This window comes from Hakea prostrata, chromosome 7, assembly GCF_041222555.1.
Source record: "Hakea prostrata isolate BN-2017 chromosome 7, UWA_Hpros_2, whole genome shotgun sequence".
In the NCBI taxonomy this organism is placed as follows: Eukaryota; Viridiplantae; Streptophyta; class Magnoliopsida; order Proteales; family Proteaceae; genus Hakea; species Hakea prostrata.
In genome coordinates, this window is record NC_142606.1 from 832,359 (window position 1) to 845,675 (window position 13,317).

The window sequence follows — 13,317 nt, forward strand, 5'->3', positions numbered from 1 at the left end:
TAGAGGTTTCAATGCTGCCGGAATGTGCCGCCGGCGGAACAACAACATTAGCACCAGCACCAGCACCACTACTGGAATGTGCCGACGGCGGAACAACAACGTTCGGGCCACTACTGGAATGTGCCGCCCCCGGCTGAACAACAACATTAGCATCACTGTCAACAGAAAACGACGACGACGTTGGCCATGATGAGGACGTCGTTGGCCATGATGATGAGACAGGAGGAAATGTATCAAGACCAGTGACTCCTCCTTGGACTAGTGGCATGAAGTCGCTAACATCGAGCGGTGGGGGTGACCATGGCTGCGGCGGTTTCTTGATCTTGTGGGAATCTTTGGAAACCTTGAGCGGCGAATTTCGAGGGCTTTGGGGTTGAAGCTCCTTCTTCGGCGGTGATTGGCTATCGGCTGCAGGGATTTCCGAAGGTTCCATGGTGGAGATTTGAGTACTGGATCAAATTTTGATTCAAGAATAAAGATCAACAAGGAAGGAGAGTGGTTGGCGTACGTGGGTTTCAATTCTTGATGAAAACCAAAGATTGAAAATCAAACCATGAGAGGCAGGTCTACGTCTGCATAATCCATCTGCTTTCTCATTTCCTTTCGACTTGGATTGGAAGTTAATACCAAGAAACGTCAATGCACAGAACGCAAATGACCAAAGCAGAGGAAACAGAAAGAGAAAGGAACTACTATGGAACAAGCGAAGAAGGTTTTGGAGAATCGGGAAAACTAAAAACGAGAGAAAAGACTTTCTTCTTTCTTTGGATATATAAGGAAAGAGAAAGAAAGCCTGCCTGTGTTCGTTTGATTTGCCCACTTGTCAAGACAGGTGGCTCCGGCATTTCTGTGTGCTTTTGATCTTGTCTTATATCTAGCCACCACGTCAGCTACGGGTGAAAGCTCTTACTTGGCATGCCAGCTGGAAGCAGCATGCGCCTACGATGCTAGGTAGGTGGAGAAAGGGTGTGACGGGCTGGGTGGAGCGGTCATTTCAGAAGGAATAAGAACAGACGAGAACTGAAGATTACATGAACCAGCCAGTGTCTGCGGATTAGTCTTTTCCTATGGTCTGGTTTATTTTAGGTTCAGGATCGATTTTTTTTATTTCTGAGTTTCTGGTTTAAAAAAAAAATTATAAAAAATTCTTTGTTTTTTTTCTCACGTAAGAGGAAAGAACGTCGTCATTTATTAATTTTTTGTTAAGAAAAAAGTCGTTATTACAAGAGCGATTAACCATAACAACCAATAACTAGATTAAAAGATTCTCAACCTGATGGGTCGGGTATGAATATTAGGGTATAGGGAAGGATATATAATTTGAAGTCTATGCGTGACACATTGGTCAAACACTTATTTGGCAAAAGTCTACTTAAATAGTTTCTCTTGCCAAAATAAAACAAACATTTGATCAATCCCTTCTCAGAATCTGAGATCTTCCTGTTTTCAGGTACAACCTATAAGTTGTAGTCAAATTAATAGATATGTTGACTTTTACCGCAACCTCAATCAATGGCGATTGGTGACCGCCGAATCCAAATGATTTATTTGACTATTCAATTCCATTTCAAATTGGCCTAGGCGTTTGATAATAATCAATGGTGACACAAAATTTCTTCATTGCTACGGCAGCACTACAGTCCAGATGGAAACTCATTGTTGAAACAAAATTTAGACCACTTTTTTGCCTCGTTTCATGTAAATAAATTTATTTATTTTGAGTAATGTTTAACTGCAAAACAAGTGGTCGAGATTTCGTCTCAATCACAAGTTTCAATATGAGCCGTAGACTGCGTGGTTATTGCACATCGCCCAAGTAAAACAAGATGCACAACCCTCCGATATCTTTTGGCGATGGGGCTACAACCACATGTTGACTTTCCTCCACACAACTGGCGGCAATCAAATCAAAGTTTCAACTGTATTTCAAAAGCTTAGGTTGTGGTCTTAAGTAGCGATCAGATCTGGAAACAACAACCACATGCCCCAGTAGACAATGTTAGATGTGATAGTTGTATTTAATGGTTAAGAAACTTTATATTGCCTCTGACTATCCCAGCTGAAGAGCTACAGTGTAGATGATATATATTCAGTATAATTACAGAACCCTGATCAGTTTACCTTTCTTCCTAACTTCCATAACTTCTCCATTTCTAGCTTCCTAAAATTATTCGCCAGTGGGTCCATGGCCAATCATATCTTGACACCAGTTGGACTTTTCAACAATGATGAATGTAGTTAATATAACCACAATTAAGGTAGATAGATATATGCTAACTTTGTTCAAACTTCAAAGGTTGTCATCGTGAGTAGATGGTGATTTTGAAGGTGTTCCCTGCATTTGTGTGTTGGGCCTGAAAATGTACCCATGAGGCCATGAGAGACGAGAGAGTGAAGACGTATGCAGCAGACCATAGTACTGTTAAAGAGTGGTTCAAGTTTTTAATGTAAATAGTAGCTAGCCAAGACCAAGAGTACTACTCAATTAAGACACATGATGAAGCGATTTGACCATCACCAGACCTGAAGTTGGTACCACGGGCCACTGATTTGCATAATAATTCCCTTCCCACCCTTAGAAGCAGGGCACCGCCCTGCTTGGGCTTTGGCCGTTTCTGTTTCTGCTTCTGTTTCTGCCTGCTATGTATACATTCAGAACAGAAGACTCCAAGATATAGAGCCTCTTTTTCAACATTTTTATTCGAGGGAACTTGTTTAATTGCTCTAAGGAAAATGACCTGACCTCTGGAACTCTAGCTAGGCATTAGGCACTGGAGGTGATCGATCAAGGCTCACGTCCTGGATGGGCACCAACCCGTATCAGCTAGCATTAAAGAACTTAACTGTGGTCTTGTTACTGTTCATTCAATAGCGTTTTAACACAACCCCCACCAAACAATGAATGGTAGCTAGAGTTGATGGGACCATACGCCTTAGCTAGGAGCCCTTTAATGGAAGCATGTATCATTAACAGAGATTGAACATGTAAATTAGGTATACCCTACCCATCATTTTCTCTGATTAAGACTTAATTCTGAACTCAGATAACAACCTTGCATTAATCAATTCCACTCGGCCATGCAATTAAACTCGATCACCATTAGTTACTACAAATTTCTATAAATACCTCTAGCGCGGCTCAATCTCCTTAAAACTGCTTAATTTCTGTTATCACACCCATTGCAGTTGCGGAGTCTCCCTCTATGACACTTACATTGTGTCTCAGCTAGCTCTCCAAAAAAATATTCGAAGAGTAGGTAACTCACTACGAGTATCAATCACACTTGTGCTAATTCCTGGCCTCCATATTATCTCACACCTCGTTAAATTTGAGTTATAATCCATGACAAGAATATTTCAATTAGTCTTCTCTTTTCTTAGTTAAATCCGCACCCAAAAAAAGCATGTCTTTACATAAATTAGACTTGTGATTCCTTTTCATTGCATGTTTAGTTAAGACAGAGATGCAGGTGAAGGAAGCATCTGCAGCAATAATGCCACTACTTACCCAGAACTTTGTCATCCCTCAAAGGAAATCTTTCAGCAAAGCAACCAGGACTGTTGCACTCGATGAATTTGAACCTGAGATTGGGAGCAGAATCAGAAGAAAATCTTCTTCTAGCTTTGGACGAAGGACTGATTCACCAAGCCAAAAACCCATAAAAAAAACTAAGTCATTAAGTGCTCAATTCCTGGTTGAAATAGAAGAACTAGTTAGTTGCACTGCTGGGAGTTGTAGTACTGGCAAGGGTTCTGTGCTTAGTCACGCCTCTAGTATTCCCTTGGGCTTCTCCTTACTCGCTTCCTGGTGCCACTGTTGGATCGGATTATTCATCAGATGTTCTGAGACTGAAGGATGACCCAGATCACCGTGAGCATCTATTTCTCATTTCCAGTCATTCATTTCATTACCAAGCAAAGCACCTATGAAATCTGGCTATAGTAATAGAAATATAAATTTATTTGCAAAGCTGAAAATTTACCTTCAACTAGTACTACTAGAATCATATTTCTTTCGTTTTTTTGATAGTGGAGCTATTTACTAGCAAAACACCTTTTGCTGACAAATCAAGTTCTTATCTCTGGAAGCAGAAGGGATCTCAATGGATGAAATGCAAGAATCCAAGGAAGAGGATCCAAATTTGTGCAGCAAGAAGAAATTTCATACTATGCCTACATCGTCCATATCTCTCGAGGTGAATTTACAATACTGACATTAATTAAATCAGAGGTTTTCAGACCATCAGTTTACATTACCCTGCTTTCCCTGAAATTGAACTATTAATACAATAAAGTCTTGGCCTGGTGATAATGGAAATGTAATTGTATTACTTTGTCATGTGTTTTGAAGTTCCAAGATGTCAGGTACAAGGTACCAGTAAATGGAGGGAAGAAAGAGAATTCTAAGAAGTATATCCTCCATGGAATTACAGGTTCAGTACAGCCAGGAGAGATTTTGGCTCTTTTGGGACCATCTGGAGGTGGTAAAACAAGTTTAATTAATATCCTCAGTGGAAGGGTGAGAAATCAAAATGCCAGTGGCAGCATTACATACAACAACCAACCATTTTCTAAGTCATTAAAGCAGAGGTGAAGAAATGTTGATCAGCAAACGTGCTCTCTTTTCTGAATTATCCTAGTTGATCCAACTATCATATATGGATGGCCATATATGTAACTGCTAGTGGCCATGCATATAATGTATGAAGAATAGATAAATTTTTCTGCAAATTTAACACTATAGATACATTTTCAGTTTAGTTCATTTATGTTGATGTGAACTCTCATTACAGGATTTGTTTTGTGCTGCAAGATGACATAGTATTTCCACACCTCACTGTGAAAGAGTCATTGACATATTCTGCACTTCTTCGGCTTCCCAATACATTAACCAAAGAACAGAAAGAAGAAAGGGTATTGGATGTTATCAACGAGCTTGGTCTTGAAAGGTACCTTCACCTCTCTAGGGGATTACTGCAATTAGTTTCATAACCATGTACTAATGTCTATAGTATAGTTTATCATGATAAGTCTCACTTCAACCGAGATAAATTGCTAAGATCATCTTGGTATACTAGATTGGAAAAAATAGATCTACATGGTATAAGGTCGTCTGCTTTCAAGCTTCGAAGGGTACAGATTTCTGACTGCGTATGTAATGCATTTTGAAATTGAGAAATTACTTACATTTAGTTACAGATGCCAGAATACCATTATCGGCGGGGCACTAGTAAGGGGAATATCTGGTGGTGAAAGAAAAAGGGTCTGCATTGGCAATGAAATCCTTCTTAACCCATCACTTCTATTCCTTGATGAACCAACCTCAGGCCTGGATTCGACAACTGCAGTTCATATTGTTCAGATGTTACGCAACCTAACAGAGGTACCATAACCCTGTTATAATCAACCTCTTTAAAATCAGTGGAACTAACCATAGTTTCTGTGGAATTATTCATATGTAGGCTGGAAGAACTATAGTCACCACAATACACCAGCCTTCAAGTAGACTCTTCAACAAGTTCGACAAGTTAATTCTTTTAGGTAAAGGCAGGTCTCTGTACTTTGGCAAAGCCTCAGAAGCCATGCTGTATTTCTCCTCAATCGGTTGCTCTCCTCTCATAGCCATGAATCCAGCAGATTTTCTGATTGATCTCGCTAATGGGAACATACATGATAAATCAATTCCACCTGAATTGGAAGAAAAAGAGTTGCTTGGAGACCAGACACATGAAATTCAAGATGGAAGGCCATCCTCTCTAGATATCCATGAGGTAGCTTAACCAGAAAGTTTAATTCTGTTTCTGGTCCATGAAATTACATTGCATTGGCAAGCTTCTCAGTACTCTCTGTGTACTGAGTGTTTTTTTTTCTTTCTTTCCCTATTCAGTATCTTGTAGGGGCTTATGAGACACGGGTTGCACACTTGGATGCATGGAAACGTCTGAAACCTGAGCCAATTGAGGATGAGTTAGAGATTAAAAGTTGGTCTAATTCAAGGGAAGGGGGAGCAACTTGGTGGGAGCAGTATTGCCTTCTTTTCAGTAGAGGTCTGAAAGAGAGACGCCATGAATATTTAAGCTCTTCAAGGGTGATCCAAGTTATATCCATGGCAATAATAACAGGATTACTCTGGTGGAATTCCGATGCTTCATCTCCAAAAGGTTTACAAGATCAGGTTAAGTACCTCTGGGGTTCTTTCATGGCTACTTGGAATTAGAACAATTAGAAACTTTTGTCCAGAATTGATGTCATGCTGATATTTTATATCACATTTAGTTGGAAGTCATTGGTTGGCTTATAATCAAACTAGATGCTTGCAGGCAGGTTTTCTATATTTCCTTTCGGTATTCTGGGGCTTCTTTCCATTATTCACGGCCGTCTTCACATTTCCACAAGAGAGGGCAATGCTAGTCAAAGAGAGAGCAGTGGACATGTACAAGCTCAGTGCATACTTTCTGGCCAGAAGCTCTGGTGATCTTCCATTGGATCTTATCTTGCCTGTATTGTTCCTTGTGATTGTGTACTTCATGGTTGGATTGAGGGCCAGTTTTTCTGCCTTCTCTCTAAGTATGTTGACAATCTTCCTCAGCATAGTGGCTGCTCAGGTCTGAAATTAATTGAAACTTAAACCTGTGACATTAATTGATCATTTCATAGCCTCTGGTGATTTAATATCTAGCAGTAGACAACTACAACAGTTTTGTAGGTAGAATTTTATTCCCTCTCAGTCTTGCTAAGTAATGAAATTGGATATATGCAGGGTCTGGGACTAGCTATAGGTGCAGCATTCATGGATGTAAAGAAGGCAACAACACTGGCTTCTGTTATCGTTATGACCTTCATGTTATCTGGCGGGTTCTTTGTGCAGGTAAGGCATCTTAACCCAAAAGACAAAGCTAGCTGAAGGATGCATGCCCAGAAATTAATGGTTGTGTTTTAGTGCAGGAAGTTCCACCTTTCGTGTCGTGGATACGCTATGTCTCTTTCAATTATCACACCTACAGATTACTCATTAAGGTCCAGTACAGTTGCTCAAATCCAGGTCCTGAATGGGGTTCATGCAATTCTTCGTTCATGAAACTGCTCAGACTTGATGAAGGTGAATGGGAAGTGGTTTCTTTGATAGCAATGGCGTTTCTGTACAGGTTATTGGCCTACTTCCTGCTACGGGGAATGAAGCTCAGGGCCACTTCGCCTTGTTTTACAAGAAAGTGAAGAAACTTCATGGGCGCATAGTCATCTCTTTTCTGACATTGGGACATTTCATTGTTCTATGCAAATAATATTTCTGGTTTCAATTTGTCACCATTAGAAGTGAACAGTACTATATATCAATCTATCTGTGTGTTAATAAACCCAAACCTCATTGGCAACGACTAAATGGGGTTTGTAAGAGTTTTCCCTAGTATATAATTGAAAAGCTATATTTTCTCAGTCAGTGTTTGCTTGTTTTACTTGAAAGGATTTTGTGAGACATGGTGCTCTTGGCACACTTAGAAGACCCTGTTACATCATAAGTGGTTTTGGATTCCCAAGGATAAGAGAGTTTAGTCAATAATAACGAGACATCTTAGAGATGAAGATGCCACGAAATCAACACTCCTTGTGGTATATTTGTAGCAGTTCTTACCTTTTAATATAAAACAATCCATTTCAAAGGGAGAGGAGGAGGGGAAACAATCCATTTCAAAGGGAGAGGAGGAGGGGAAACAATCCATTTGAAGGGGAAAAAAAAGGAAAAAGGAAGGAGAAAGAAGAAAGAAAAAAATTGAAAGACAGAAAAATGGAAAGGGAGAGAGAGAGACGTTACTCCTCCCCTCTTCCGGGTCTTCCCCCAGCCCGGGTCAGCGGGTCTTCTCGACTTCCTTGCATTTAGCCAATCGAAGGGTCTTCCACGTGTACATCTTCCACTTGAAATGACCAGAAAGTTCTCAATGCTTTCTCTGCCAATTTATCATCATTTGCCGTGTCAGCGTCGATGTCGAGGTTATTCCAGTCTTTTATGTCCTGAATCAAACTCGGCGTTCAGCGTGCTCACTAGTGCGTATTTTAGCCATTTTTGCACCCTCTCTCTCTCTCTGTCTGTTAAGGCCAGGCCAGGCCAGCCATCGCGAAATTTTCCTATGGGTTCTTTCAGTTGTTGCTTCTCCTTCCTTCGTTGTTCAGCTTCAAACCCCATTCCTTCGTCTAACCTAATCAAATTTTATTCTTTACCTAATAAACAAAAGGAAAAAGGCAAATTTTTATTTGGGTTTTCTCTCATCTAATTCGTATCGGCTTTTTCTCTTCTCTTCTCTGGGAATAAAGATATGGGTTATAGTGAGTAATGCTGGAAGTTAGCGCTTAATTTCCATCATCGGAAGAGCCAATCCATGGCTCCGTCTAAGAAAATCTTCTCCTTCAAAGGTTCCGTCACCAAAAGGACGGAGGCTCCACGATGCCCACCCTTATCTTCGCCTCTGAAGAAATACAGGTCCCTGAGCGAGATTCTGGAGACGGCGCCATACGCTGTGATTGAGCGAGATTACAGTGATGTGGGGTGCGAGGTGTGTGGGTCCGGTGATCGAGCTGACGAGATTCTTCTCTGTGATAAATGCGACAAGGGTTTCCATATGTTCTGCTTGAGACCCATTGTCGTTCGAATCCCCACTGGCCCTTGGTTTTGCCATTCCTGTTCTGGCCAAAATCGACTAAGGAGTAGGGATTTCAGCTCACATTTTCCTTTGCATGTCCATGCGTCACTTTGTTTTTTATTGGTTGGTTTATGTTATGACGGATGACTGTTAATGGCTGGTTGAATACTCAATGTTGGTTTTAGGATTTCCGCTGAAGCAGACGAAAATTGTCGATTTCTTCCGGATTCAAAAGTGTTCTGACACGCCAGACAAATTTGCTTCACCTCAACGTAATTCCTCACCATTATCTACATTCTTGTTATTACTCTTAAGGTTAATGTGCTTTGAATCCATTAGCTAGGACGACTGATTACTGTTCGGTTGCTTCTCCTCTTCGCTTCGATTTTCGCTCTTGTTTTTGTTTTGTTTTAACCGTCAATTTTCATTAAAAAGCTTTAGAGAAGAGGCATGATGGCATTAGGGAACAAAAGGGGGTCTTAAACCGTTGTAATGCATGTGTTTGTAGACAAAGAAATGTTTATAGAGTCGTCACTGACTGGACAATCATGTGAGGAACAATACATGATTTTACATTTGTGGTGGGTTGATGTTTGGTACTAGCCCTTTCCATCCTTCGCTTGTATGTTTTGCCATTTAATTAAGATTATCTACAGCTGAGATGTAGCGTAAGAATGTAACTCCGCATGACAACAAGCTAACATGCTTCATTGCTTGCAAGGGTGAGAGACTTTAGATATATAACTGGAGTGAAATTGTTGTTGAATATTAATCCCAAAAAAAAAATTTTAATAAATAAATAAATCTTGTTGAATTACAAACATCCAATTAACACTAAAGTACTGTTAGATTAGGAGAAAGTTTTACTAAGTAGTTATGAAATTAAGGTTGTCATTGCTTTCTAGTGTAGAATTCTAAGCAGTCAAGGGACTACATTTTTCAAGCATTAGGACTTGGTTGTTGAAAAGGTCAATCGTGTGGTTAAGAATGAGAATATCTGGTTAATCGTGTGGTTAAGAAAAAGAATATCTGTTACGAGCATGCAAACAAACCTGTGAGTGGTTGCAAAAGGGAGAGGAAAACAAAACAAAACAAAACAAAATAAAAGGTATACGCACAAGGCTTCCACCACTTCAGGGTCTGGGGTGGCTCATAATGTATGCAGCGTTACCCCTGCTTCACAGGTAGGCTGTTTCAATTGAGGTGGTTCATCAAGAACACGCATTGATTAGAGATAAAATACCTAAATAGGATACAAGAAGCACTGCCTTTTAGGGCCTGGAATAATCTTATGATCATCATTAACTTCATGTACTTCATTTCATAGGTTTTTGCCGGCACTTCTGCTTTTGCAACTATTTTATGAACATGAATATTTTGTTTCTCTTGCTTGATTGTCAGATACTGGGAAGCGTAGAAGGCGTTGTAGAAAGATAGTGTTGCATAAGAAAAGGAGGCGACTATTACCATTTCATCCTACTGAAGATCCTAAGCGGAGGCTGCAGCAAATGGGTTCCCTTGCTACTGCTTTAACAGCATTGCACATGGAGTTCAGCAATGACCTTAGTTACATGCCTGGCATGGCCCCAAGGTCTGCTAATCAGGCTAGTTTTGAAAAGGGTGGCATGCAGGTTCTCACTTCAATCCTCTGATGACATTTTCTGTTGCAGTCTTGGGAACATATTAGTATATTCTTTTTCACCCTAGTTAAGTGTGTTGCAATTGGTTTTCTTACTAGGTTCTTTCTAAAGAAGATACAGAAACATTAGAACTTTGCAGAGTCATGTGCAGAAGAGGAGAATGGCCTCCACTTTTAGTAGTTTCTGATCCATGTGAAGGGTATTTTGAATTTCTAGTCCTTGAAGGATTCATTGGTTTTCTATGCTTCTTCTAACTTGAATAGATGTTTTAATGCGTTGTTGCAGTTTCACAGTGGCAGCTGACAGTCACATAAAAGATATGACACTAATCACAGAATACACGGGCGACGTTGATTACATTAAGAACCGGGAACATGATGATTGCGATAGTATGATGACTCTGCTTCTAGGAAAAGATCCATCTAATGGTCTTGTTATCTGTCCTGATAAACGGGGAAACATTGCTCGGTTTATTAATGGCATCAACAACCATACTCCGTAAGTCTCTCCAGCCCATATATATGTGATAGACTTAATCACTTCTCACACTTTCTAGCTTCGATATTCTCATGCCATGTATCTTTATATTTTATTGTCATTTCTTTTTTCAACTTTGGCTCTCAATGAGGTGAATTTGTAGAAATTGTTTGGTAGCAATTTTGTTCTTAATTAAATATCTGTGAGTTTGTTGTGCCTTAAGATATCTCTTTATTGCAGGGATGGGAGGAAGAAACAAAACCTAAAATGCATCAGGTATAACGTGAATGGTGAATGTCGTGTCCTACTGGTGGCTATTCGTGATATTGCCAGGGGGGAGAGGCTATACTATGACTACAATGGATACGAGCATGAATATCCAACTCATCATTTTGTTTGAATGTCCCTATTACTCCAGTCTTTGGACCCAAGAGGTCTATGAAACTTAGAGGTTAAATCTAGATTTCTTCAGATTGATTTTTACTCCAGTGTCTGATTCTTTCTTGGCTTACTCATTGTTTTTCTGAATCAGCATTGTTCATTCTCTGATTATATCCTCCCAGAAGACATTGTATCTGTAGTGGCCCATTCTTGGCGAGAGTAGGACTAACCAGGAGATTTTCTTCAGTTACAGCGAAGAAAGCAATAACCATTTTTTGTATATTTTTTTAATCCATGGAGTTTAGTTCCTGCAGATCTTGTCTTCTTCAATTCATAGTTGTTATGAGATTACAATTTGTCTAATAGCCAGTGAACTTGCTTCCATAATGCATTTAACCTGAAGTATAGGAAGCATTTCTTTCCCTTCTACAAAAAACCCATTTCTGCTGCTCCACCAATTTGGAGTCTAAATTTGATCCCTGATTGTGAAATTAGAGTTTGGTACATGGTCCTCTAGGATATCCATATGGAAATATCTTTACAGAAATCTTTGTCAGAGCACGCAGGATTCTCATCCTCAAATATGCTTACTCACCGGAAAATTGGAATTCACGTAGTTGCTCTTTAAGGTAAAAGTTCTTACTCTAAATTAAGATTTTAATGAACTGTAAATTATATTTTATTATTTGTTTTAATTATAGGGTTTTCTTTCTTCCTTTTCCTGAAAGTTATCTTGTCAATTACTGGTCAAGCTTTTATTTTGATAACTTCATTTTACCTTTACATTTAACCCCTGTATAATGTTATTGAACTTGTCAACATAATTTGCTTTTGCTTTTAACATGGGTGAATTACTAGTTAAGGTATATTACTTGTGAAAGGGCTAGTTTGTTTAGTCAGAAAAGTTTAAGGCATGTTGCTGAGACCTGCGATCAAGTCCTGCCCTCATTAACCACTATTAGAAAATTATTATCGCCTTGTAATTAGAATGTAATGGTAGTAGATGTATAAATTGGAATACGTGGGGGTTAGTCCCTGCGAAGTGTTTGTTGGATGATTCTGAAACATGAGTCTGAAATTTACTAGGAGAAGATACCTGTTGAAAAGATTAATTTGGATCCTCGCTGGTTGTTTTGCTATATATAACTGACAGAGCAGTTCCCTCCAATTTCTTTTCCCAGCTTGGAAAATTCAGTTGCAGATTTCAAAGCAGCCATGAGGAGCATAGGTAACAGTTTATGATTTCTGCTTGTGTCTTTTATTGCATACCTGAAAGAACAAGGAAATTTCAGTTCTCTCTGTGCAAACAGGGAGGCCCAAGAATTGGTGGAACAGAAAATTCTAATGGGTGGAGATTGAGGGGAAACATCGGAGCTCATCCTTCTTCTGTTGGAACTCTTAAAAGAAACCGGGGAATTTGCTTCTATTCGAGTCTCAGAAACTATATGGGCTGGTGTTCCAAAATGAGTTGGGATTATTCAACTTTGACCATCAAAGGATTTGAATTGGCCATCAAAATTTTGGGAATGTGTAGATGGTACTCATTTATTTAGTGTTGCACGGCAATCATTTAAAGAACTTAGAAGGCCAGTAGTGATCGAAGCAAAGGGAGACTGTAAAGCGATGGGGCAATTGTTGCTGTTGCTTAACTGGTAGATGTTCAACTCATATATTCGCTTGGTCCATATTAAGAAGGATGAACTGTGTGATAAAATTCATCAGTAGTTTTTTTGTAGGTTCATCCAATGATTTGATTGACAGATCCGGTCAGGCCTTTTTCTGTACTTGTGCACTCAAAGTTTATTTTACTGCTGTTGCCTGATCACTGTATCCCTTTGTGGTTGATTGTTTCCTTTTGCGGTCTTTGCAGTGAACTAGATAGTTAAGAAGAGTCCTCTAATATCACTTTGGTTTCAATATTATCATCTTATTCATTACCTGGCTGTGAGTTTCCTGTAAGGCTCCATGCCAAGTTTCGGGAATGGCCCACCTAGGAAGGCCTTGACAAGTAAGCTGGGGGCCGGGGGGTGGCTCAAATTTTTTGACAATAACCATTTGGTCTTGTTTTCCCACGTTAAGTTTTACCCAACATAGAATGTTCGTACCATCATAGTGTCATTTCTGCTGGTGAATCTTTTGAGGAGTTTGGATCACTTCCACGTTAAGGAAAAATAGAACAATAACAA

General features: G+C 39.6%; 2 protein-coding genes across 2 annotated transcripts; both read left to right on the forward strand.

Annotated features, from left to right (window-relative positions):
- Window positions 1-3,174: 3,174 nt before the first annotated feature.
- LOC149008789 (ABC transporter G family member 22-like) lies at window positions 3,175-7,219 on the forward strand. Its single transcript, XM_089161923.1, is given in 12 exon segments — window positions 3,175-3,253; window positions 3,454-3,794; window positions 3,796-3,871; window positions 4,093-4,196; window positions 4,352-4,590; window positions 4,794-4,949; window positions 5,200-5,383; window positions 5,463-5,771; window positions 5,888-6,175; window positions 6,321-6,605; window positions 6,761-6,868; window positions 6,946-7,219. Coding segments are annotated over 11 exon segments (2,349 nt in total). The 5' UTR covers window positions 3,175-3,253; window positions 3,454-3,464; the 3' UTR covers window positions 7,216-7,219.
- An 878-nt stretch (window positions 7,220-8,097) lies between these two features.
- LOC149008790 (putative Histone-lysine N-methyltransferase ATXR5) lies at window positions 8,098-13,023 on the forward strand. The gene is made up of 8 exons (XM_089163989.1): window positions 8,098-8,697; window positions 8,819-8,905; window positions 10,035-10,264; window positions 10,372-10,472; window positions 10,559-10,771; window positions 10,991-11,760; window positions 12,313-12,359; window positions 12,442-13,023. The coding sequence occupies exons 1-6, from the start codon at window positions 8,373-8,375 to the stop codon at window positions 11,148-11,150; spliced, it is 1,116 nt and encodes a 371-aa protein (XP_089020115.1). The 5' UTR covers window positions 8,098-8,372; the 3' UTR covers window positions 11,151-11,760; window positions 12,313-12,359; window positions 12,442-13,023.
- Window positions 13,024-13,317: the final 294 nt, after the last annotated feature.